The 25,136-nt window shown below is 46.6% G+C and overlaps 3 protein-coding genes across 4 annotated transcripts; all 3 read right to left on the bottom strand.

The window, feature by feature from the left end:
* Positions 1 to 214: 214 nt before the first annotated feature.
* Positions 215 to 3,939, bottom strand: si:dkey-21e13.3 (uncharacterized protein LOC100150043 homolog). 2 transcript variants are annotated; one of them, XM_068305798.1, is made up of 5 exons: positions 3,727 to 3,939; positions 2,497 to 2,604; positions 1,832 to 1,954; positions 1,630 to 1,755; positions 215 to 1,548 (listed from the first exon to the last, which is right to left on the bottom strand). In XM_068305798.1, exons 1-5 carry the CDS (start codon positions 3,818 to 3,820, stop codon positions 1,088 to 1,090), a joined length of 912 nt encoding a protein of 303 aa, XP_068161899.1. In that variant the 5' UTR covers positions 3,821 to 3,939; the 3' UTR covers positions 215 to 1,087. The 2 variants fall into 2 exon arrangements, with proteins under 2 accessions (XP_068161899.1, XP_068161898.1); XM_068305797.1 differs by having other exon boundaries at positions 1,832 to 2,604; positions 3,727 to 3,767.
* Positions 3,940 to 4,361: 422 nt separating this feature from the next.
* kif19 (kinesin family member 19) lies at positions 4,362 to 20,222 on the bottom strand. Its single transcript, XM_068305599.1, has 20 exons — positions 19,926 to 20,222; positions 19,069 to 19,149; positions 10,902 to 11,012; positions 10,728 to 10,815; positions 10,486 to 10,622; positions 9,333 to 9,458; positions 9,055 to 9,249; positions 7,822 to 7,968; positions 7,613 to 7,735; positions 7,375 to 7,522; positions 7,115 to 7,289; positions 6,814 to 7,012; positions 6,479 to 6,734; positions 6,274 to 6,398; positions 6,041 to 6,204; positions 5,859 to 5,964; positions 5,600 to 5,723; positions 5,123 to 5,511; positions 4,869 to 5,034; positions 4,362 to 4,783 (listed from the first exon to the last, which is right to left on the bottom strand). The coding sequence occupies exons 1-20, from the start codon at positions 19,962 to 19,964 to the stop codon at positions 4,662 to 4,664; spliced, it is 3,021 nt and encodes a 1,006-aa protein (XP_068161700.1). The 5' UTR covers positions 19,965 to 20,222; the 3' UTR covers positions 4,362 to 4,661.
* Positions 20,223 to 21,264: 1,042 nt separating this feature from the next.
* On the bottom strand, positions 21,265 to 24,429 carry si:ch73-127m5.2 (uncharacterized protein LOC561202 homolog). Its single transcript, XM_068305555.1, has 5 exons — positions 24,303 to 24,429; positions 23,029 to 23,568; positions 22,645 to 22,845; positions 22,436 to 22,565; positions 21,265 to 22,363 (listed from the first exon to the last, which is right to left on the bottom strand). The coding sequence occupies exons 2-5, from the start codon at positions 23,423 to 23,425 to the stop codon at positions 21,907 to 21,909; spliced, it is 1,185 nt and encodes a 394-aa protein (XP_068161656.1). The 5' UTR covers positions 23,426 to 23,568; positions 24,303 to 24,429; the 3' UTR covers positions 21,265 to 21,906.
* Between the last annotated feature and the right edge of the window lie 707 nt (positions 24,430 to 25,136).

Here is a 25,136-nt window from a genome sequence, read left to right as displayed (position 1 = left end):
AACATATGCGGGCTCCCTGCGTTTCCTGCCACTGATTTAACGTTTGCGTCTCATGTTTTGTCACGTCAGCGGTTTTCATCCTGCATCCTGTCAAGTAACGAAACAAAACAACAAACAGAACAACAAACAAAAGGTGAAGCAATTCAGAAGATGGAGAAAACATTGCATTTGTATTCAGAGACTTTTATTTCACTTCAATCTTGATTTTTTTGGGCTCATTTTTCCTGACAGTGATGTCACCGCAGCCCCTCACTTTTCATCCAATCAGATTCATTTCCTCTTTTAAGCGAGCTGTACCTTAGCTTCTATGTTCATGCCCACACTTCACACTTCTGGTCTAATTTACAAGCATGTGGATAATAAGCCAGTTATTATATGGAGCCTGCTGGAATGCCTTTGGTGCTTCCGTCAAAGTCCAAAATCTGCCACCTGAGGACAGTTAAGTCAAGAATAGCTCCATCTTGTCCGCCTGTAAATAATTCCAGAGCCTCATCTGTGTGGCATCAAATATTTAAGCGGCTCCAGGAGTAATGAAGTTGGGATTGATTGGAGAACTTGCCCAGTTTGTACGCCTGCAGGTAAAAGAAACCAATCAGAGAGGTAATTATAGGAAGAGAAACGAAGGAGAGACTGTCCTGGTGTTAGCGTCGGTGTTTAGCGGACAAAGTCAAAGGTCAAGTGCTGGAGGAAAGTCAGGATGTAAATCCCTCAGAAGATCCACTTACATGTAGATAATAGTTTCTTTAACGTTGCATGGTGGACGGGTTTCTATGAAGCGCATGTGCGCCACCTAGTGGTGAGTGCCAATAATTCTCATTTAGGGTCTACAGATGGGCATGAAATTAAAAATGTGTTGAGGAAAACTTTTGAATCAGTCATTTCTGTGCATGAATTAAAAATTACTATAAATTTACATGAAAATAATAGCAATAATAATCGTTTCAAGTGTAGTCTGGAATGTTTGAAGGTCACCCAACAAATTAAAAGTTCATGATGCTAAATTACGGTCCTGCCCAGGAAGGAAATTCCAAGTATTCCAAGCCCTTGCATCTTTAGATGCTTCTCTTGTGAGCATGCTCAGATCGGATCAGAGGAAGGTGTGGAACATGCGAGTCTTCAGGCTTTTGGTTCTGGGAATGTTCCTCTTGGAGAACTTGCACAGATTGGAACAACTTCCCACGCTGGGGAGCGGGAACCAGCGAGCCGTTTGTTTCCGATGGAGGCTCCAGAAAGAGGAGGAGCATCGTTGGACCACCTCGATGCTGACGGCGTACTGACCCGGCGCCCACTGACATACTCGCACCAGGGTCACGGAGGAGGTGAATCCACAGGTGTGAGGAGAGACACCGTGAAAAACCGATTCCCCCGGCCTCACAGATGCACCCCTCTCCCAGGTCACGCCGGCCTCCTCTGACACTCCCATCCCGCTGAGGTTACACAACCCCAGCAGGCACGCCTCCTCCAGGGCCTCCTTATCGGGGAAGCGGAACAGGATGGCGACGAGGCGAGGAACCGCCCCTCGGCGGAGCAACAGTTCTTGCAGCTTAGCTAAAAATGGCAGAAATCAGATGGTTGGACTGAAACATGTAAGTCCAACACAGATTTATCAGCGTTTTTTTTTTGACCTACGGCTGTCGTAGGACATGCATGAGACGGATCTGACCACGTGGAGGAGCAGTTCCTGGTCTGGACTGGTCAGCACGCTTAGCAGAGCCGTGACCAGACCCGCATCGCCGAAACCTTTACGGACCACAGCTGACAGGAAAGAAGATTGCTCTGATGAGCTCAATGAAGAAACGACAGACGGACCAACTTTTCTTGAATCACTCACATTCCTTGGCGAGTTCGGCCACTAATTTTGCAGTGATCAGCCTGAGAGCACCTGTGTGTCTGAGACACAGGGACAGAATCGGGAGGATGCCGCTGATCACGACCTGCTCGGCAGCACCTTTGTCTGCAAGAAACCGTAGATGAAAATGTGAATAATGTGAACAAATAGCAGTAAAATATGCAAGTATGGACGACTCCTGATCTCTTTGACCCTTCTTTGGCTCCTCTTGCCTCGCTATCCTCGTGTTGCAGGAGACACAAATACAGCTTAGTGTCTCGCGAGGACTTACGACTGTCATCCACCTGATCCCTCCAGAGACTCTCAGCCCCCGGCCCCCCCATCCCTCACCAAGTCTCCCACTGGTGTTATCCTTCCAAATATGGAGGCTGAGTGGGAGGCATGATGTCTGAGGGTATACTTTATGACAAGACATGAATATGTACGTGGCATGTGGCTGCGTGACATTCAGTATTTTCCAATTCAAATGGCGTCAGATGAAAGGCGACAGAAACAGAAGCGTGAAGCCCTCGCTTTGCATGAAGCCACCACATGTTGACATGTGTTTAACGCTGTCAGGCAGATAGGAGGAGGAGACTTTGGGGCGTCGTAGTTGATAACGCATACTAATTCAAGATATCATAATGCACTGACAGGATTGAACTCACTCCTGTCCTTGATGCTGATGAGCACCGTGTTCAGATGTGGCACCAGTTCATCCGCAATCAGCTCCAAACCGAGGACTCTGATGGCGCCCAACGCGTTGTTCAGGTTGTCTGGATGGATAAAACATGTATGTTTAGCAGCATCAACACGGCTAGAGGACCTTCAACCCAAACCTGTATGCAGTATTAATATATTACATATTATTTATATTAGTTATGATTTATAGATAGTACAGATTTAATTATATTTCCTCAAAGGTACATATTTGACAGGTATCTAGTGCATATCTGCAAGGACACACTTTCCAGAACATATTATATTTATAGACTATATTAGATGCATCATGAAGACAATATAGTTAACATATGATAGTATAAACTTTATGGATCATGTATATTGTGTATTTGATACAATTTACTGAACAATATGTACTTAATATTACGTACATTACAAATACAAATATAAACTGTGTAATGAGTATAAATTTTATAGAGACCATACTTGACAGTATGTTTCAGATATTGAATACTTGGCATTTGATACTGTCATGGGTGAGGTTAGGAACCATAAGCAGAACACCTGAGGGGAAGTTCTCATTCATATTTTAACTAGAAAAGCAAAATACAGGAAACACAAAAAATCTGGAAAAGTCCAACAATCCTACAGTGTAAAGGTAGAAACCAAGCTAGCACAGAAGCAACGGAAAAGCTGGCTTAAGAAGCCTCAGGCTAATTAGCCTGATGAGGTACAGGTGTGGAGATGAGGCACAGGTGTGTAGACGAGGCTCTACCCACAGGTTTGGCCCCGCCTCCTGCCACGGTCCGGCAGGGCAACACAAACACAGATACGTTGTCATGATCTCCGATAATATGTGCTATCAAGTATGCTATTGAATATGTACATAATAGTGCATGCTTGATAATGTGTACTTGATAGGATGTACTTTTATTTTACATACTACCAAATATGTACTCGATATGACCAAGTACATACTATCAAGTATATAATATCAATGACATATTTGCTAATACTATCAGATCGTTTCATCATGATTGTAAGTCTAGTATGTACTATATAGTATATATATACTATATAGTATATACTACAGTATCAACTACATGTTTGATAGTATTAAACTAGATAGTACACACTTCTCTAGTCATGGTTGTTGATTACGTGCTTGATAATATGTAGTATAGCATCTACTTGACAGTATGTACTACTCTACTCACCGTTGGTTGTGTAGGGCTGCAGTCGTCTGGATCTGTGTTTATCCCTTGGGGGCCGTGTGTACCTGTGCATCAGTGGAATGTTGGGGTGTCCCATTCTGCTTCGTTCACTGGACAGATGGCGTTGGGGTTTTTTCAGGTTGAAGTCTTGTTGTGTGGCGTTGCTGCAGGACACAACTGTTGTCCATGTTGTGGTCTGGTCCGTCTTCCTTGTGCTCCAGCCGTCTCGTCTCAGAGTTAATACATAGCAAATCCTCACTAAAGCTTCTCTCTCCCCTCCCCAGGGGGTGTGTGCGCAAGGGGGAGAGAACATTAGCACTTGGCTGACTCTGCTTGGTATGTTTCTATCACCTTAAATTTCCCACAATGCCTTTCAGCATCTAGCAAATATAAAACGACAGACAAGTGTGTGGCTGGAATTGTGTTTTAAATACATGAATGTCGATAAAAACCAGCATAGAGACAATAAATCCTTGTTTTCCTCAATTTATCAGCTCACGATCACTTTTTGTTTGCATTTCCAGACTTTCTAGACATCTTGTGAACTACGTGTGGCCTTCAGCTACACAGGGGGTTGCCATGGGAGCCATTTTTAACTGGGTTTACACAGAACACCAAACATTGAGCACATTTCCTCAAATTTTATTTTGTGTCTTTTCACATGAGAACAAAGTCATGAAAGTTTATTACAAATAGAAAGAAGGAACTACATTTTTGAAAACTTTTAAATCAGTCAGATTCGAGTTGAGAGTTGAGACCCTGGTCCGTCCTGGGAGCAGAAACATAGGTTTGATATTCTTCAGAGTACTACGTTGGATTCAAAGTGAACTCGACACCATCCTGACTGGATGTCGACCCAACCAGCTGACTTCAAACCGGTGATGTCACTGAGGTCTGGTGTTTCAGTCTCTCAGTCTGTGTTGTGTTGGGGGGTAACTTCAATGCCGCCGTGGGCGCTGGCCTCCAGCGACGGCGGTGGTGACGTAGAAGGGGGGCTGCTGCAGTTGGGTTGCCCGTCTCGGGTTGTTCGCATGAACTGTGGAGGACTCTGCTGTCGAGCCTGTAGGGAGAGAAAACAAAGTCGACGTTAGGATGATGACGCAAGACGGAGACTCTATCTCCATGGACGGCGAGAGCGGTTTCACCTGTTTGCTGTCTGTTGGGGTGCGGCCTGGGTTTGTTGAGAGGGGGGACCCCTCTGTGCTGGGGGCGGAGCGTGGGCGCCTGCGGCTGGTTGTTATGCAGATGAGTGTCTGATGTGCTGTCCAGAGGACGTAACCTCAAAGCGGCGGTCGCTTTGGCTTGGAGGACCTGCGAGTGAGAAGAGGAAGGGATTGTGAGACCGGAAAGCTTTTCCAAAACCCAAAGACAAACAGAGGTGCCGTGATTTCATACTGACTGCATGACCGGTGACCTCGAAAGAGTGCGAGCGCCTCTTCTTGTGGTGAACCTCAAAGCCCACGTCTCGGGGAGTTTGGTTTTTGGTGGCGACCTGTCGATTTCGCACTCGAGTCCAGGTCGATTGCTGGTTGGGCCCCTCGGTCGTGCTGCAGGACAGGTTATCATCCGAGGTGGCGTGTCGAAGCTCTAGGTTTGGCTGCCTTCCACGTGGCATCGGTAAACCTCTGGGGGGGCCCTCGTTCTGAGAGAAGCCGCTCTTTTGCTTCTTGTGGTCCAGAGGAGACGGGGGGGCCGGTAGCCTCAAGGCATCCTGCTCCATGGCTCTAGAGCGGAGACAGGCCGCTTTGACCGCGATGTTCTGGACTCCCTTCAGGATCTGCTGCTGCTCTGTGGGGACAAAGGACACCCACGTTCTTCACTCACCCAGGAACTTAGACGGTCCCACCGCCAAAACCGTCCCTGCTTAGAGACTCACCCCTTCGTGACAGGGGGGCATCTGCCCCGGCTTCGCTGCTGTCTGACGACGAGTTGAGGCGGCTGCTGACGCTGTGGCTGAGGAGGCTGCAGCTCAGAGAGCTCTCAGTGGTGGGGGGCTGCAGCTGCAAACACAAGATGTAGAGCTGCATCTGCATCACTGCCGTCTCCCCAGAAACAACCCCACCCCCCAATGCTTAAAGTGAAAACCAAGAGCATCTCTCCAGGATAGCTAGACTGCCCATTGGACATGTCCTCACCTCTCTGTTGCCCTTCCCGTTAATGTGGATGGGGGGTGGTGTCATCACAGCCAAGTTTTTCATTTGTCTGGTCAGAGGACTATTCTTGAATACTCTGTCATCGTCCCTGACAGGGAGGAAACAGACAGTGTTAGGGTAAGTGAATCCAAGTCTGAACTGCAGACAGAAGGAGACGTCCTTACAGGTCGGGCTCGGGCAGAATGGGGGGTAAGATTTGCTTGCAGTTCTTGACTTGACTCCGTCGGTTATCGGAGCCCATGTTGCGGACGCTCTCCTGGTCGGAGTCCGTGTCCTGCATGCTGTCTTGAAACTGATTGCGAAGGGTGATCTTGGGTAGAGAGCCCTCCTGGAGATAAGAGCACGTTAATAACAGCTAAAAACATCCACCCAGACCACCTTATGAAGCTCCACCCACCTTGATGGCGTGTCTGTTGGTCACCTTTTCCAGGACCATTGGCCTGTCCGCCTTCCTCTCGTCCAGCTCCCTGCTGTAGGTCTCATAGAGCTCCTGGAGGTGTGGAGGAACCAGCAGACTGTGGTCTGGAAGGACAAACATCCAGGTTAACCCTGAGAACATGACGACAACGGAACTATCAGTGCCGTGGTTCTGACGGACTCACTGTCGATGAACTGTCTCTGCTGCTGTATGATCGCGTCACACAGGTGCCGGTGCTGCTTGAATCGCTGCACCACCACGTTCTTCTGCAGGATGACGTTGTCCTTCAGCATCTCCGCGTTGGTGATCTCCAGCTCGTGGAACTTGCAGAGGAGGTCGAGGACCTCGCGTTGCTGTTCTGAGCTGACCCGCTGGGGCAGCAGCTGCTCCAGGTGGCGCGTCCTGTCCCGAATCTCCAGAAATCTGCGCTCCAGGAACGTCTTGAAGATAAGCGGGAACAAGAATTCAATAAGAAGCATAAGAAAAGCAACGACTTCCTTCTTGATTCTAAGATCTCACCTTCTTTTTGTGGATCTTCTTCTGTTTATACATAAGCGTGTCCAGACTTTCTCTGGCCGACGCGACTTCCTGGCTCTCTGTGCTTTCTGGAGGACAATCGAGGGCGTCTGAGTCCAGCTCACTTTCGTCTTTATTCAGACTTTCCTTCATGTTTTCCGCCCGCCACTTCTTTCTACGTTTGTTCTGCTCCTGCTCCCAGCTGGGAGGAGAACGAGGAAATGAAAGCGATAAAATTACGACATGTTGTTTAGATCTGAATCAAGGTCATTGCGTTTTAAGAAAAAAAAACTCAGTCACTTACTCGACAATGGTCAGCAGGTGTTTGGATGTGTTGATTTCGATCTTCATGTTGCTGTTTTCCAGCTCCACCAGATTCTTCCTGATTTCCATCTGTTGGCGAAAGGCGTCCATCAGCTGCTTCTTCAGCTGGTCCATCTCCTCCCGGGTCTGCTGAGTGGAGTGGGCCTGGACCTCCGCTGGAATAGTCGAAAAACAGATGTCAAGAAATAGAGGAACAAGTTGTCGTTGCATTGGATGAGGCAACGTGAGCTCAAACGTTACCCTGGACGTGTCGGATGTCGGCCCGATCTGCGTGACCGGCCTGGTCTGCGATCTTCTTCTTGAGTCGTGCATTCTCGCAGCGCAGGTCTGAGATGATGTTGGTGTACTGAGCTATGTGGTGTGTCACATTGACCATGTTCTTCCTCACCTGAGGCGCAAAGAAAACAATGCTCAGATTTCCAGTGCTTAGCACCCAGGACGGGACGCTAATTACAAGCTGACGGCCTTCAGGACTTACCCGTGTTCGGATGTTTTTGGCACGTTCAGCATACGTCAGCGTGTTACGGGACTCCTCGAAAGCAGTGGAGGCGGGGCTGATGTGGGCTATCATTACTGTCCGGCTGTTGCCGCACAACGAGTCCTGACAGAAACAAAGGTAATAAATCACGTGAATGGAACGCCAGGACCGCTTCACGCGGCGCTGAGCAAACCTGAGAACGGCTGTACCTTCAGTAGTCGAGTCAACTTGCTGTCTCGAAAGTTCACATACTTTGCGCCATGCTTGTCACTCAGAGCGTTGATGCAGTTTCCCAAAGCCAGGAGGGACAGATTGATGTGGGCCCCCTCTTTCAGACGCTGACCCCTGTTCTGGGTCTGGAACCAAAGACACATTGAGGTGTGTTTTAATGCTTTGACTGCAAACTTAAAAGACAGCTAAGAGAACGAGAATGAGGAAGCTTTTACTATTAGTTTAACTCCACCTGGACATTTTTGATGTGATTTATTTATTACTATTTAGTTATTTTATTTCTGTTTTGTATTCTCTGAAGTGTCAGTGAACATAAACGACTAATTTTCATGGAGGTCCCATCCCGTCCTGCTCATACAGGCAGTTACTTCCCTCTGTGCTTCCACTCCCGTCCAGCAGATGGTGTTACCTCCCCGATGGTGAAATCTCTCCCTGTCGAGTATCTCTCACCGACTCATGGACAACTCCACGGGCTTTCCATCAGAACCACGGCTGTGAACCTTTCACACAGCCTCCGTGGTGAACTAGAGCTCCAGGAGTGTCATTGTTAGAATGCGTGGTAACGACTAGTCCTTCATGATAAAAAACTGACTGAACTTGAGCAAACACTTTACAACAGCCTCACTTCACTGGTAAAAAAGAGAAGGTCTGATATTTATCAGCCAGGATTTATAAGATTAAAACGTCCTAATAGGATAACGTCGGTATTCCACATCGTGTTTAAGTACAACAACGACAATGTCTCTAGACTATAGTGGTGACAGTCAGAAACTCAACCCCGTGAACTAATGTCTCCATTTAAGTTGAGGTAACAGACCGTCTAAGCTCTAAACATTAACATCATTATATTGTGATGTTATTTTCAGGTTTTGCTGACTCCTAACCGCGGCCCTCAGGTAAATGTAGAAGGAAGTCTGGAAATATCTACCAGACGACCATTTTAACTTTGAAAAGGTTGGTGTAAGACTTATAAACTACATGGGGCCATAATGACACACATAAAGAGGCTTTCATTAAAGACTCCTGAGGTTTATGGGAACCTAAATCCTCTGGACTGCTGGAAAGACTCTCTGCCAAACATCCCCAGTGAGCAGACTGGACTTCAGAGACGTTCACAGAGCAGACCCTTGGACGTTTGACGCTAACAAGCTACCAGACATCAGCTAAACTGTAGAACTTCAGGTGATCAGGACAGATATGGATCCACACACCTGCGCTGCTCGCTCCGAGCCAGCCAGATCGATCATGAAGAGGCGCGCGAAGCGGACTTCATGTTCGATGTCTCGACATCGGTTCTGCTGCTTGACGGTCACCTGCAGCACGGCGTGGGAGCGAGACGACGTCTGATTGGCTGCTGTGGGCTCTTGGGTGCGCTCCTTGTTGCCCCTCTTCATCAGTTCCATGATCTGAGGACACAGGTAGAGACTTTATCCATGTGGAGCCCAGGAAAAGAGAATAAGGGTATGAATTGTTGGGGGGTTTGTCTAACCGCCTGTGCGTTGATAGTGGACACCTCTGTGATGCCGGCCACCTGAATCACTCCTTTACCGTCTTCTCTCAGGTCCAAGAAACCCGACGATGGATTCAGCAGGTCGAGGATCATCTCGTTGTAGATCTGAAAGGATAAAGAGAAAAACGTTTCACCCTCACCTTCATTTTCCAGGATGCTTGAGTTTCTTTTATGTTTTAGACGTAATTCGAAAGGATAGGCTGTTTGGAAAAGGCCACATCCAGACCCGCTAAGAAAACATTACATGCTGTATTTTCAGAATCCTCAACTTGCTGGGTGGCGAGCTGTCGTTGACGCTGGCGTCACTGCTTCTCTTTCACAAAGACAAAAATCTCCGGACGACCACTGATGGCGCAACGAAAAAGCAGCGAACCGTCGTGGAAGAAGCTCAGGGCAGGAAGCGACACCCTGGAAAGTGACCGCTGGATGACAAACCACCAGGAGGCTGGAGCTGCAAACACAGCTCTTATTTAACGTCAGAGAGGTGGGGGCTTTAATTGAGGCTGACAGCTGGATGTTTGGCCTCTTATTCTTAACATCAGGGTTTTTCCACGTCTTGCGATGCCATCCTGTTGGTACAACGAGCTCTGAGCCCATATAAAAGGTGAAAGTAGCTAATAAAGGGTTTTTCTTTCCAGTCTTAAATGAGACAGAAGATGAGCAACCAATGAGCACGCGAGAGGAAGAGGAGGAGGAGGAGGGGGCAGCGCTTCAGCAATTCAGGTCGGAGAACATCCAGACGCCAACTTTTCTGTAGCTTTTAAATCCATTCTGAGTGATGATGTCATCACATCCATTCACAGATGACTCAAACTAAAAGCAACCAGGACTGAAGTGAAAACAGACGGAGTTAGATTTAAAGCCTCACACCTATTTAAAGTCTGTGCGGCTTCATTTCAGCTTCTAAAGTCTTGCGGACCGTTCTATTTGTTCTGCATCGACAGTTCGATCTGTTCCCGTTCTATTTAGTGTCTCCAGTGAGGTGAACGAAACACAACAGGCTGCCGTAATGTCCGCTCCGAACAAAAACTGAGTCTGACGTTCCTGTTTTTTCTACATCTGGAAAAGGAAATGAAGGGAAACTGCTTTTTATAGATGTTTTATAGAGAACTTGTGAAGAAAAGTTCCTGACCTCCAGATAGGACATGGAGATGCTGTACAGCATGTCGTCACTCGTCTCCTCCACGGCAAGGAACAGGTCGTTCAGCATCCGGACGTAGATGCCCGGCTCCTCGTCGGTCCCCAACATGGTGTATGTCTTCCCACATCCTGAAACCGGAAAGAAACGCTCAGAAAAACACACGTTTGTGCGTCTACGGCTGAAGATCAAACTCCTACAGCTCGCCGCGTTGTTGTGGGACACAAACACACAACCTGTGGGTCCGTATGCGAAGACGGTGGCGTTGTAGCCTGAGATGAGGCCCTCGATCAGGCCTTTGGTCGTGGCTCGGTACACCTCCTCCTGCAGGAGAAGAAGAAGAGGAAGAGACGTGAGCGTTTTGGAGTAGAACACATCTCCACACGTCCGAACTTCTACGTTTGACTGACTTGACTCGCTGCTTCGTCCAGCGCCACGTCAAACGTGAATATCTTCTCCCTGTTGCGGTTGGCACGCAGGATGTTGGCCGGGTCTTCCATGGGGTCCATAAGAACGATCATCTGTGTGAAGAGGAGGACAAAAAAAGCACATAGTTGCCTTGGGTGTTAAATGTCTATGACGTGAGAATACAAAAATACAACCTGACACAATTCTGCTAGAGTTTTACGGAAGTATTGTTAACATTTATAAAGTAAAAACAGAGATGGGGCGAACAGGAAGTTCCGACGGTGCAAACTATCTGGAAATTTTGTTCAATATCACTTCTGATTTTCTTCTTCTCTTGTCTGAGCATCAGCACCAATATAATGTCTGTATTCTAATCCCACTCAGAGCAAGAGGAGCTAAAAGACGGGATTAACACAGGCAGTAATGACCACCAGGTCCACGGACCCTTCAGTTCCCTCCACACATGAAGTGGGGCGGCGACCCGTCGGCCGGGGCGATCAGCTGATTGCCGGCGTTCGCCGCCGGACCTGGGGAGTCCTCACAGGCCCCTGGAGCTTTTTGATGAGCCCCTCGACCAATGAGCCGCTCACTTTGATGCCCTTGATTTGAAATTCAAGAGGGAGGGATGGTGAGACAGAGGAGGGACTGAGAGGAGGTGGGGGGGGATGAAGGCAACACCGCTTCTTCCTCCGCTTTGAGTTTATTATTATGTTATATTATTATATATTATTGAGCTCAGGAGCTGATTTTCAAATACGGTTGCAGGATTGAAGATGTGAAAGGAGAGATTCTCTCTTAAGAGTCTGAGGTACTTTGAGCTAATCTGCGCTGTTTATCACCTCTGAAGCGAGTGACGTCAAACACACACGTTCACACTGTCGACGGGACATCGGATCTGGATTCCTGATCACCACCCGTGAGGTATTCTGCCCAGCTGAGTGTGAACGTTATCTGCCGCTCCACGCTGCTGCGTGAATGCGTAATTGTGTCCTTGATAAGGCTGATGGGCCGTCGACAATGCTCTCTGTTAGTAATGTTGCACTCTGGGTAATCATAAAAGCTAAAGGGTGTGGATGACACCTCTGGTGCCATCTGTCGCCTTCCTTACGTTACACTATCTTCCTCTCAGCATCCTCACCCGGCAGCTGCTGCGCCGCTTAATGTTCAAGTCTTCTGATGAGGTGATAAACAACACGCCGTCTGCACCTGTGCCTCAGGGTACTGGCGCCGTGACGCCGTTGTAAACTCCAGGTAACCCTCCTGAGGCGGGATTGCCCCGCTGTAGTCAGCGGCCCTCTGAGATCCGATTAGAACGCGGTCAGACGCGCCGGTCAGTCTGAGACGACCGCTGGTGACACCTGATGCACGGAACCGGTTCAGGAGCGTTTGGAAACACGGCGCCGCCGTGGAAACCGCCGTCCTCTCCTGTTCTCACACAGTGACATGGAAACATGTCGTCATGAGCGCAGAGAGGCCAACAGGTAGGCATTCTAGATCCAAGAGTGGCCGGTTCAGGACCGACCACCTGAGTGTGTTCAGGTGTGTGTGTGTGTGTGTGGGGGGGGGGGGGGGTCGTGTGTTTGTGCATCATTCAAAAAAAGAACTCACCTGTTGCTACTCTCATCTACAAGTGTTCACGGACACGTGGCAGCAAAACCGTGTTCGAATAAAGTTTATTGATCACTTCATTGATCTACATTTTTTACTCTTGTAATAAAGGATTATTGATTGAAAAAAACAGCAAAACAACCCGTGTTTGTTAATGTTTTCTTAGCATTTTATGCTGGATTGATATTTCACACAACAGATTATTCAGTATCTAAAACACACACACACACACACACACACATCAGCTGATCGGACTCAGCTGTACACTCGACGGATCCATCCGTCTTATTTGCTGTTCCTGAATGCTGCATTGAACATAAAGCGAAGCGGCAGCTGCACGGCAACCGCTCTGCAAACACAACGGTACAGCAAACAGAGGAGCCGATAACGTTACCAGTGGCGTCCGACTGGTTTCTGGCGTCTCTGACCAGCTGTGAAAACGATCAGGACTTCAGATTCAGGAATCATTTAAACAATTATTTCCTTTTAATAAAGTCAGAATCTGTCTGAACTGTTAGAAAAGATCATAATGAAGCTTCAGCTTAGAATTCTCTCTTCTCTGGTCCGGTTCTTGTTTTACAGTCCAGTTCTGCCCCCCCCCCCCCCTTCATAGTGGACTGATTCATGGTCTGGTTTGACACCAGCAGGCCAGAAAACCTGCAAAACCACTAAAAGAAAACCAATTTCCTGGTCCACAGCCTTTGGACACCCAGTGTCAGTTTTAGCGGTTTTAATCACGCTGTCTCTTTTTACAATGGACGTCACAAGACGTGTCCACTTTCCTTCTGTATGCATGGACATAAATCAATTTAATATGACCTCAAATGGTCTGGACATAAATTTACACGCTGTTGCTATGAAAGAAAGAGCTCCTAAAATATTAATTTCCTCCCAGAGATCAGCCAGAGTCAAACAACAGCTTGCTGATGCAGGGACATGAAACCAATTAGTGTGATGGAGTCATTTAAATGCCATATAAAGCAGTAGATGGGGGGGTGGGGTGGGACAAAGCCCTGGCCCACACCTTTTGTGGCTGATGGATCTTGTAATCAGGAGACCTGTAGCTGGGCTTGTGAAAACAGCGGGGCCAACTTGTTTGGCAGTTTTACTGATGAAGGCGACGCCCCCCACCCCCGTAAATGGAAACACAATCCTGTGCCAAGGGGGCAATGCTGCCAAGACGCCTAGCAAAAGTCAGTAGTCGTCGTTTCGCTGGAGAAAAACCCAAAGAGGTGTTTTGAAGGAGAAGGAAAAGAGTTGATCGCTCAATAGAAGAGAAATAAATAATCAATGATCATAAAGGAAGAGCTGGAGGGAGCAGATGGATGGAGGGAGGTGCTAAAACAACACCCTGAAGGTGGGCGGGGGTGTGGATGAGAGTGATAGGGCCGGAACACGTCACCTGAACACATGCGGCATTTTTATGGCCTGGGTTCAAAGGTCACGAGGGTTTTATGGGGGTCTTTTATCTGTGGGTCATGTATCAGTGAGTCATGTCTGAATGACATATCAGTCTATGCAGGATGTCTGCTTTCCCTTTCACCCGTGGTCAAGGGTCAGGGGTCAGCCTGAGGGTTTTGTTTAACAAAACTAAAGGGAGAATTAAACCTCAAATTTAAACAGGAAGAAGAAACACTTTAATATCCTTTCGGGGTTTTTTTTGTGCGTGTGTGGTTGCACATGTGTGTGTATGAATGCGTGTGTGTGTGTGTGTGTGTGTTTGTGTACATGAGGGCTGGCCTCTCTCTCCATCATTCCCTCATCCCTCCCATCCTTTGCTTTAAACTGGTCCATACCCATAAAGAGGTTAACCAAACACGAGTGTGAACCCAATCCACATCCGGATTCCGATCCGGATCCACCCTGACCTGGAGACGACCTTTCAGGCGACCTTTGAAGCTGATCTTTCACAAAAAGGCAATCGAAGCTCTGGAAAGTCCAGCAGACACAACTGTGACTGTTATCTGATAGAAACCTCTCTGCCGCCTCAGATCCTGTTTCAGGGGCTCCTGGGTAATGGGCGGCGCTTGGCGGATTGGTGGTGGTGGTGGTGGTGATGGTGGTGGGTGGGGGGCACCTGATACGGACTGACGGATAGTGGAGGCGTGTCTTCATCTGAGGTTACATCAGAGCGATTGTAGTCGAGTTCAGCCAAAGTCACGTTGCTGCCGCCATGACTCACACACTCATTCATGAACACGGGTAATGCTGTTACCTGTTACACAACACGCTGCCATCACACTTACATCAACATCTGTGGGTTCGCCAACTCATGTCCTTATTGGTTCACTGTTCAAACAGTAGTGAGTCTTCATCAAAGTCAAAGCTTTGTTTCTGCTGTTCAAGCGATTCAAGTTCAATCTAGATTAATCTATTGATCTGGTAAGAAAGTAGCATCCAGACTATCAAAGTTCTTTTTTGTTTGTCTCTCAGTGAAGCTTTTATGACGTCTGTGATGTCAGAACAGTGTTGGATCTTTGTTTGGTCATGACGATCCTCTGAGAGGATCTTTTTAGGAGGCAGCGGTGTCACGTTGACTTCACACGTGAAGCAACACGCTAGCAGAATGCTGCTAAACAACACGCTATTTTCAGACATTCTGCTTCCATTAGACATGGAGTGTGAGACCTGTTCTGTGTGGCTCACGATGCATCATGGTCCTAACCAGGAGCTTCACAACACAGAGTCCAAAATAACCAAACTGTTAGATTAATGATCCCCTCCCCATCAGAATGTAAAGGTCCTCACACAGAAATGATAATAATAGTACTAACAGTGATAAATATAATAACAATATATTTGTCACTTTAATTACTATAGTAATAACGATAGTAATTATGATAATAAAGATAATAATAATATTTATGATACTGTACAGTTTATAATTAAAACTAAGAGTAACAACAATAACAACAACAGGAATAATAATCATAGTAATAATAATGGTAGTAAGAATTATTATAATACATATGGTGATATTATTATCAATAATAACTATTTGTATTAATATAATTTTTATAATATTAATAATACTGATAGTAACTATAATAATAATATTTATTATTATAATAATTATAAGAGTAATAGTAGCTGTAATAGTAATAATAATAACTATCATAGTAATAATAATAATGGTAACCATAATAACAGCAATAGTAGAAGTAGTAATATAATAATAACGTATACTACTACTGCTACTACTTCTACTAGTACTATCATGTATTAGAAGTCATTTCTTGCTACTCACATGACCTGTGTCATGTCGACTTCTACCGGACTGGATGTTGTTGTGGATCAGGTGTTACACCTGAGAGACTTTCTCCCTGTGGTGTCAAAAAAAGAAAACAAGACATGTGGGGGATGTCTTGTTTGACGCCCTTCATGTGCTGCTGCCTCCCTCTACATTTTTATTATGTTCTAACTCCGAGTCGACCTGGACAGGTCGACCTGTCAGCGATGCCAGAACAGACCGATCAGAGGATAGAAGCCCGATAAAGACGGTGAACTGACAGCCCTACGGCTGTCCTGCACTTCCTGCTGGTGTAGGAGGTATTAGGTAGCCGCGGGGCAAACAAGGGAGCGCTGCACTCCTGATTCTGTTACACAAACACACACGACAGCACAAGCGCCCGTCACCAAGGGAGGCGTTTTCACCACAGATTTGCTTTTCTTAAAATGGAAAAGCTTGTCTATCCTGTCGCGCTGCGAGTTGACGGGGTAACGCTAACATCCCCTTAGCAGGTGCCGGCTTTTGTCACCTGGTGCCGGACTACAGAATGACCCAAGTCTAAGGACACAAAATGGGGTTTAGGACTCAGACCTCAGGTTCTTCATTATGAAACACCCTGATTGCATAAACTGTTTTAAAATCCAATTGTGTAACGAGGTCACGATGATTCCTCGGTGGCGGAGCAGCCGTCTGTTTGCTTTAGCGCTAAAAGAGCTAACAACATGGCCTCCTGGTGTCTCGTCTCCTCCAGAGACTCCTGGTGGTGAGCTGCCAATCCCTGACCTCTCATTGAGATGGAGGGCATCAAGAGGGCTCGAGTACGACACACACACACACGCACACACACACACACACACACACACACACACACACACACACACACACACACATAGACATAGAGAGAGAGGAGGTCCAGAAGGTGAAGGGGGGAAATGAGGAGAGTGAGGATAATCCCCTTCCTGTGGTCAGACGCAAGTTTGTGTTGACACCTTAACACACCTGTATGTGTGTGTGTGCGTGTGTGTGTGTGTGTGTGTGTGTGTGTTTTGGGAAATGTCAAGCGAAATGACACTGGTCCGGTCGTCTACGACCGACTGCAGCCCGAGTGGCTCTTTGTGAGACGCTCCCACCACAAAGGAAGAACTCCTTCCTGTTTTCAGACCGGTTCCTGACTGTTAAATGAGTGCTTTGACCTTGACAAACAAACTGTTTGTCTGCCTGTTGACACTCTCCCGGGGTTATGAAAAAACTGCATCAAAACCGTGTTTGCAAGAGAAAATTCATGCAGCTACAGGGAGAGAAAAGAAGAGAAGGCGCTTCACCCCTCGCAGCGTTGCTCTGGTCTCACATATGGGACCGTGAGGACCAGAGATTGAAAAAACAACAACACAAAAACAAACAATGACCCTGACCTTGTCTACCTGTCACCATGGAGACGGGGACTCACTATAAAGAACTCCCCACTGTGTGCTCCTGACAGGCGTGCCCGGCCAAAGACGAGCCCAGCAGGTCTGAATGCTTAGCTCCAATGCTAACCTGAGATTAGCATGAAAGGACCACCTCACCAACACACTGGTGCTAAGCATCTAATTACATTATATATAATATATAGATAAAACATTTCAATATTTTTGACTGTTTTATGATATCAACTTCTATAATAAACAGCGATAAACTTTTCCTATGAACCTGAAACAGACGTGATCTCCATGACAACAGCAGCAAAGAGATGAAACAGTCATCTCAGCGTCTCATTCATGAGGCCGAGCAGCTTAAGGCAGGATGACATCACCCCTCCTGGGCTCACGCTCCGGTGGGGGCTGGATGGCAGACTTTAAGGAAAATATGACCCAGTTATCAACCCTTAAATCTGAGATAAAATAAAATAAATAAATAAATCAGCACCTGTTGGATTCTGGTATCTCAGGTAAACGTCTGTTGGTTCCGTGGCTAAACTTTTAAGTTTATTTCACATCTCATTCATAGATCTCGTCACTCAAGGACAACTCATCGCCTGACCAGCGACAGGTGGTCCACAAGGGGCGGGGCTTGATCCCCCTGCAGCTAATGCCAGGGAGACGGAGGAGGGGCAGGTGGCCAGGGGGTAAAACCATCCAATCAGCTCATCCCTGCAGGCACGGCTCAGCCTCAACTCGTCTGCTTTCTACCAGGAAAGCCTGATCTGGGTTCTCCCGCTGAGTCGGCCAAGTCAGCCACCAGAACTGGCTAATCCGTCTGAGCGTCTGCCTCCTGGACATATGGTCGCTGCCCATTGGTCTGCCTTATAAACAACACAACAACCACACGTATATGTGGTACAGCACACACGTGGAGGGACTCAGGTGATGATAAAACTAGTTTTTACTCAGGAATAGACGGGACACACGACAGGAGACTTCTGTTTGCTGTGTCAGCACCGCATCTCCCTGCCGGCTGCGACGCTCTAATCTCCTGTGTACTTTAATGATGTCATAGCAGGAAGAAGTGCTGATGTCGTGCTCAAGACTTGGTGTAATTGAATTACTTCTTACAAGCAGAGGACAGACAAACAAGTGGCGTTGAGGATTATCCGTCTGCAGCAGTGTTCTGGTGCTACAATCCCTCAGGCGGCGAACAAACAAACACACACGTCTGATCGCTTCCTTTCGTTTCCATACATTAACACCAATTAATGTGGAAGCAAAGTTGGTTACCCCCACCCCCACCCCCCTCCCGCGATCGGCTCCATCGGCATACGGCGAGCGAGGAGATGCCGGAGCAGAGCGGCAGCCGTGATGCTCATTTGCGCCAGTTCCTTCATCATCATCCTCACACTCGCTGCTGGTGCTGCTAAACGGTCTCCACCAGGGACCGGTTCAAACGTCTACTGGTAAACAACAGCATCATTACCTGGAGCTCACATTGGCGGCGCACTAAGACTGCAACCCCCCACCCCCACCCACCCCTCGCTGTGTGAAGCCAATCAGAACCCAGAACCCTCTGGTGTCGTTATTCTATCAATCCGCGTAATGGATCCATTCCAAACTATTTATCAGGTTGGTTCACGCCAGGAGAAAAAACACAAGACAGGTGTATGATGTCAGCAGAACCTTTGGGGTTTCTGATGCATTGTGGGAAATTTATATAGCAAGTTTTGACTAAGGATGCATGGAATATAAAGGAAATGGATCGAATCCTTGAAGCTGATTTCTCTTGGAGGCAAGTAAAGGTCACGACCTTCACTCCAGGTCTGACCCATCAATTAACAAAAATTAACCACTGTCAAGGCAAACATTATCTACACACACACACACACACACACACACACACACACGACGGGGGGCTCGTCTCACCTGGTCGTCCATCCTGAAGGCCACGGTGGCGGCCCCTTCCTCCTGCTCAGCCTTGCTGAGGGGGCGGATCCTCAAAGCCACCTGTGTGTGTGTGTGTGGGGGGGGGGGGGAGTTAATAAACATCCTGTCAGGATTAATGTTTTAATTACTTCACTGTCTAATTCTTGTGTATTTGTGCAGGAAAACATCACACAATCACACACATATAAATATGATGATGTTTTCTCCACTGTAAAGAACCACCTGCAGCATCGGGGGCTGATTTTACATTTTAAAAGTCTAATCAGAGGATTTTTAAGATGTTAAACTCCACTGATTAGCCTGCAGTGTGAAGACACACCAGGATGAATTATTGATCGCTTGATTTCATGCATATTTAAAGAGTATTTTGACATCACGACACAAAGGAGGCGTCTGGAGGGCCACAGTGAACCTTCAGGTGAGTTGGCTGGGCTTTGTGCAGGTGGTTATAGCGTCTCTTATGAACACTCTTATGAACACGCTCACACCACACTGTAACACCGTCACTTAAGATGAAAACAGAGGAACGTCTTATGATGGTTAAAGGGATGGAAACCCACGACCCACAGGGAGATGGGTGATGACAACCAGCCTACTGATGCACTTCCTGTTTGTCCAAAGAGAACCAGGGAGCAACTAAGGGGGGCAACAGGGTAACCCAACCCACTGGGGTAGGTGGACTTCAGGTGGGACGCAGCTCCTGGTGCCTTTTACACCCAGCTGTAACGTCAGTGACGTCACACTTTCAGGTGGACCTCAGGTGTTCCTCCCACACATACAGCTTCTAAATAAGTTGGCGTTAAAATAACGCGTCATCAGGTGGGGGTTCAACTCACCGTCAGCTGGTGGTCCTTTAACTCCCCCGTGTCCTTCATGGTCTCTTCCCGTCCGAGCGATGAGCGTCAGCGGCAGCTGGGACATGGGAGCGGGCTCCTCCGTGGGGGTACCTGCATGCCACCTCCTCCTCCTCCTCCGAGGAAGCCGTTATCCTCCCGCGGTCTCCGGCCACCGAACTCCGGTTGGCTCCACCGAAACCTCCTTCGTCTTCTCCCTCCTCTCCAGTTAGAAACACGGAGCGCTGCCGGAGGGGTGACGCCAGCCTCAGCGTGTCGCTCCTTCTTCTCCTCCCTGTCGTCCTCGCTCCCTCCGCGCGCTCGACCCGAGCTCGGCGTGCACGCGCGCGTCGCGTTGCCCCTGGAGACGGAGCACCTGTCAAGCTGCACCGGGAAACCAGAGAGGCGATGCTAAAGGTAGCGATGCTACCTGCGTTTCATGAATTAAATGTGATTTTACAAAATAAGTACAACCGGGAAACTTTTAGAATTTTATTTTATTCCCTACATTCTTATTTGTATTGTTTTATTTTTTTATTTATTCTGTTTCTTTTTTTTTTTGGATCGTAAATACATAAATATGAACTGAAACTATTTTTAATCACACAAAAATGTTTTGCACCTCTTCCGTATAGCTTTACTAAACGGAATATACTGACACCTGGTGGAGGGATTAAAAATTACATTCATTAAAAATATTAAAATGAGATCTTTGTGGAATTCTGTCTCTGTTCTGAGATAAATAAAACAACTAACAACTGTTGTTATAGGCTAAATGAACAAAATTTTCTCTCATGAGAATCTATAAAAATCACGATTCGACCATCTATCAGTGTGAGGCTTCCATGACAGAGGAAATGATGTCAGAAATGGATCTTGGTTCTGGTTGGACACTAGAACCCTATCGAGTGTGTCACAGAGGGGAGAAGATGAACGCTTGGCTGATTTTGCTGCGTGTGTTTTTGATTCTTTCACTATCACTACTGAAAGACGTGAGCATCTGGAGTCTGTTTTTACACAGGTGTAAACTATTAGATGGGATTTATCAACCAATCAATGAAACTATTTCAAATAGTCACAACACTACAACACTTGAAATGGTTAGAAATTATCTAAGCCTTTCTTTTGTGTTAGGAAATAGACTTTTGGTGTTTTGGACTGTCAGGTAAACAAAAGCGTGATTTGAAGATGTTTATCTTGAAATCAGGAGCATTTTCCACAATATTGTTGATTGACGACTACAGTAATTAACTAAGATTCATTGATTGGTGACTGATCTCACATCTTATGCACATTTATGACAAGACAGAACGGAATCAAAGCTGATATGAAAATTATATCTTTATGTAACTCAAATCTTGAAGTTGCAGAACAAAATACATTCATGTCAACATCTAAACAATAAATACATCAGTGAGAATCTATCAGGTTCTCTGTGTTTGCATCAGCATTTGTTTTTTTTTTGTCCCTTCACTGAAAACATAGTTTAAAATAGTAAACGGAGACTTGGATATAAAGCCTGCTAGTAAAGAACACAGACACAATCGAAGGAACACTTTGAGGTTGTGGGAAAGATGCGGATTCATTCTCTTATGGAGCTACAACATGATCCAAACCAATCTCACCTCTTACACTGAGAGTGAACAGCAGCCAATTAGCAGCTGGAAATGAAGGATTTAGTTAACCTGGTTAACCAGTGAGGTAATTAAAACTAATAACTATCAGAACCCTTGCAACTCAAAACACATTAAATTCTATTTTAAAAATAAAAAAAATGTAGAAATGTCGATTCCATACTGATTTGGGTTGAACAAATGAGATCCATGGTGGTGTTGATCGGTGAGTTTTTACGCTGTCTTTGGACAAGGTTAGCCGTTTCCCTGTTTTCAGTTTTGATGAGCTCACAGGAGCTTAATCCAATTTAATATGTGTAGAGTCTACATCCCATAATCTGGCTCTACGATGGTTTTTTGGACCTGACCCGTCAAACAGGCCCGGCTGCAGTGAGGCCGCTGGAAACGGTCTCATATCCGACAGAAACCAGAGTCAGGACGTTATTCTCCACGTCATCAGGCTTGCCTTGCTGTTCATGAGTCTCGACCGGACACGCGGCTTCCTGCCTCTTCTTCTTGCCCCTGCCCCGCCCTTTTCCTTTCAAAATGACCTTCCCCTGTTCATCCACCCCTCCCTTATGAAACTTTTCGTTGTCGGCCGGATGGGCTTTACGGTGGCGTCTGCGTATACGCCGCTTCGGCGGACCAGAGTCGGGCGGGTCTGATGCCGCCGCGCCAGACAGGATCCGAATCTGCTGATCGATCACCGTGACGATCATGTCCAGCGCGATGTCCAGCATTCCCAGTCCCAGCCCGTGGGTGACGTTGTCGAACGCGCCGCTGTTGACCGGGTCCTTGAAACACTTTCTCATGTCTTCCAGGTGATTCCTGAGAGGACAGGAAGAAAAGAGTTATTCAAAGTTCAAAGGTCGTGTTGCATGGAGAACAACCAGCACATACTTGGTTTCGATAATTTTGGACCAGTGTTGAACTGTATTCATCTCAGGGATGAGCTGTTTGGCCATGTTGGCGTAGTCGATGTAGTCGTGGGCGAAATCCTTCATATCGTCACACAACGTGCTGGTGTCGCCTAAATGTACGCACAATATAACAGTTACGTTTCATGCTATAATATTCCAACTCCACGAAAGTGTGAACCAGCCTGTCACCTTCTGTGAGTTTGGAGAAGGAGGACGACACTGAGGTGGTCGTGCTTGGCATGAGGCCCAGCACGCTCAGCGACTCCAGAAGGGTCTTCTTGCTGGCCGGGCCCCTGCTGACCCGAGTGTAGGCAGCCAGAGAGCGAAGGGACATCTTCTCTGGGGCCTCCAGGCGCCGTTTGATCTCATCGTAAGAAATGAGATACTTTCCTGAAATATAGAAGGGTGGGGCGAATTAGCACAGCGACACTCAGATTCAACAGTCCAACATCTGGTTCAGCAATCTAGATTTGAGCTTATTGGGCTAAATTGCACAATTATGTCTAAAGTGTTCTTTCTTAATTAAAAAAATGACTCATTAAAAAACAAACAGATTTATAAACGGACACTTACGAGCCTTAGATCCTTTCATGTTGGGATCCAGGAGTGATGACACCTCGGCAAACGGCATTTGGCTGGTGGACTGTGGATTTGTGCTGGAATTTAGTGGCTGTAGGTCCTGGTTCTGGGACACACCCTGAGTTTGGATTGGGGCAGAAATCTGCATCTGGGGCTGGATATGAGGCTGTATGGTGTGCATTTCCACCTGGTTCTGGTCCAGCTGAGCCTGGGCTTGCACTTGAGGGATGATCATTGTGGTTTCAGACAAACCCTGGAGCCCCATGCCTCCTGGTCCTGCACTTCCTGTTTGCTCTGAAGAAACCTGAAAAATACTCATGACTGGCTTCACCACAGTGAAAACCATGTTTCCCTGGGCATCCAGACCCATCATCCGAGCAGATGGGTCCATCTTCACAAAAAAACAAAACGTTTCCAGCTGAAAGAGGAGGCTCAAGAAGTTGATGTATTCCTAGGGGTCCATCTAAGAATGTCTTCCTCTGTTCCCCAACAGAAGGAACCTACAGGAACCTGATCATCAAAGCAGGCGCTTAACTGTGGACAACAAACAAAGTATGGTTAATGTTTAAGCTGCTGTTTAGTTCTTGTTTACAATGACGAGACTTTTATAATTTTTAAATAAATCATCAACTTTATAATAGTGACGTCACAGTTTGTCACACGTGACTTTTACAACAAAAACAATGTTTAACTCGGTAGGTTGTAACACACGCAGCAGGAACGCGCGTCGTGACGCACAAACGTTCATGCGCTTCAGCAGCTTCACAACAAAAGTGAGGATAGTGAAGCCAGGTTTGTCCTGCTGTGACGTCACACGGGTTGACTACGAGCCAATCCGAACCATCGCAGCAGAGCCCAGTCTGACACGAGAACCGGAACCCAGCCGAGGGCGCGCGCCAAACAAAAGGTCCGAGTCTCGCGCTCAGCGTGTGATGTGCAAACTAACTTAAAAGTGAACTTTTCGTCATTACGCACAGATAACCCTTCACGCTGTGTTTCACAAAGGCTTTTACATTCGCGATGAATGAATTCTGATTCGTGACACCAGAGATAAACTAACTTTGACGCCACCGACGGACGGTATTAAACGTGTTAACAATATCGACATTAACATTTATCATGGCTGCCAGGCCGGGCTGTTGCTCCGTCTTTCTGTAACGTTAAACCAGGCCTGAAGCGCTGTCCGAACGGGTGAATGTAGCGGATGGGAGCGGCTACGTTTGGACAGACCGAATAAAACCGCTACTCGTGACGGCTGTCCCACTCACCGAACTGCGGAACGGGTCTCCTAAAATGATACTGATCCTAGAACGGTCAGCCTCGAAGCCAGCGACATTTTTCCTCCTTCTCTGCTGCTCCTTCGGCGGGTTGCAAATCAGCTACATGTTGATTGCCGCTCGAGAGCGGTAATCCTGTCTCTCATTGGTTAATAGAGAAGTCAATCACGTAACTTCTGGTTTATGATTGGGTATGGACGCTGCCTCTAAAATAAAGGAGGCGGTACTTCCGACTTCCGTTTATCTCAATACAATAGCGCAAAAATTCTGTATTTACGCTGTTGTTTGTTGTTTTCTTTGTTTTTCGGTGGAGTTATGGGTCACAATAAACACAAAGTACACAAGAAAAATGTAATATCTTTAGATAATTAGGATACCGTTATATATTTTTTAATAGTTTTACAATTTTTACGGTTTTTATATATTAGTTCATTGCACATACCTGTTTATATTATACATTATTGTGTATTTTACTGTTATGTGTTTCATTTTATTTTCTTTTGATTTATTATTATTATTATTTTTTTTACTGCTTTATGTACTTTCATTGCCCATTGGGGACAAATACAGTTTATGAATTAAATTTAATTGAATTATTGATTTGCACTGTAAGTAGACTTGTTGTTATTTAAAATCTGCTTATACTTGTATAAATCTCTATATCTGCCAGAGGTCAGAAGAGGTCACTCAGTCACAAAGATCCATCAGTCACTTTAAATTAAAACCCGACTGGGTTTGATCGCACTCTCTCCAAGGTCTTAATCAATCTTAAGGTAGCCAAAATAAATAAGTTGTAAGTGGAAACCCACTTCTGCAGCTTTTTCT

Source organism: Antennarius striatus, chromosome 21, assembly GCF_040054535.1.
Source record: "Antennarius striatus isolate MH-2024 chromosome 21, ASM4005453v1, whole genome shotgun sequence".
NCBI classification, from domain to species: domain Eukaryota; kingdom Metazoa; phylum Chordata; class Actinopteri; order Lophiiformes; family Antennariidae; genus Antennarius; species Antennarius striatus.
This window is presented reverse-complemented; position numbering and strand designations above follow the sequence as displayed.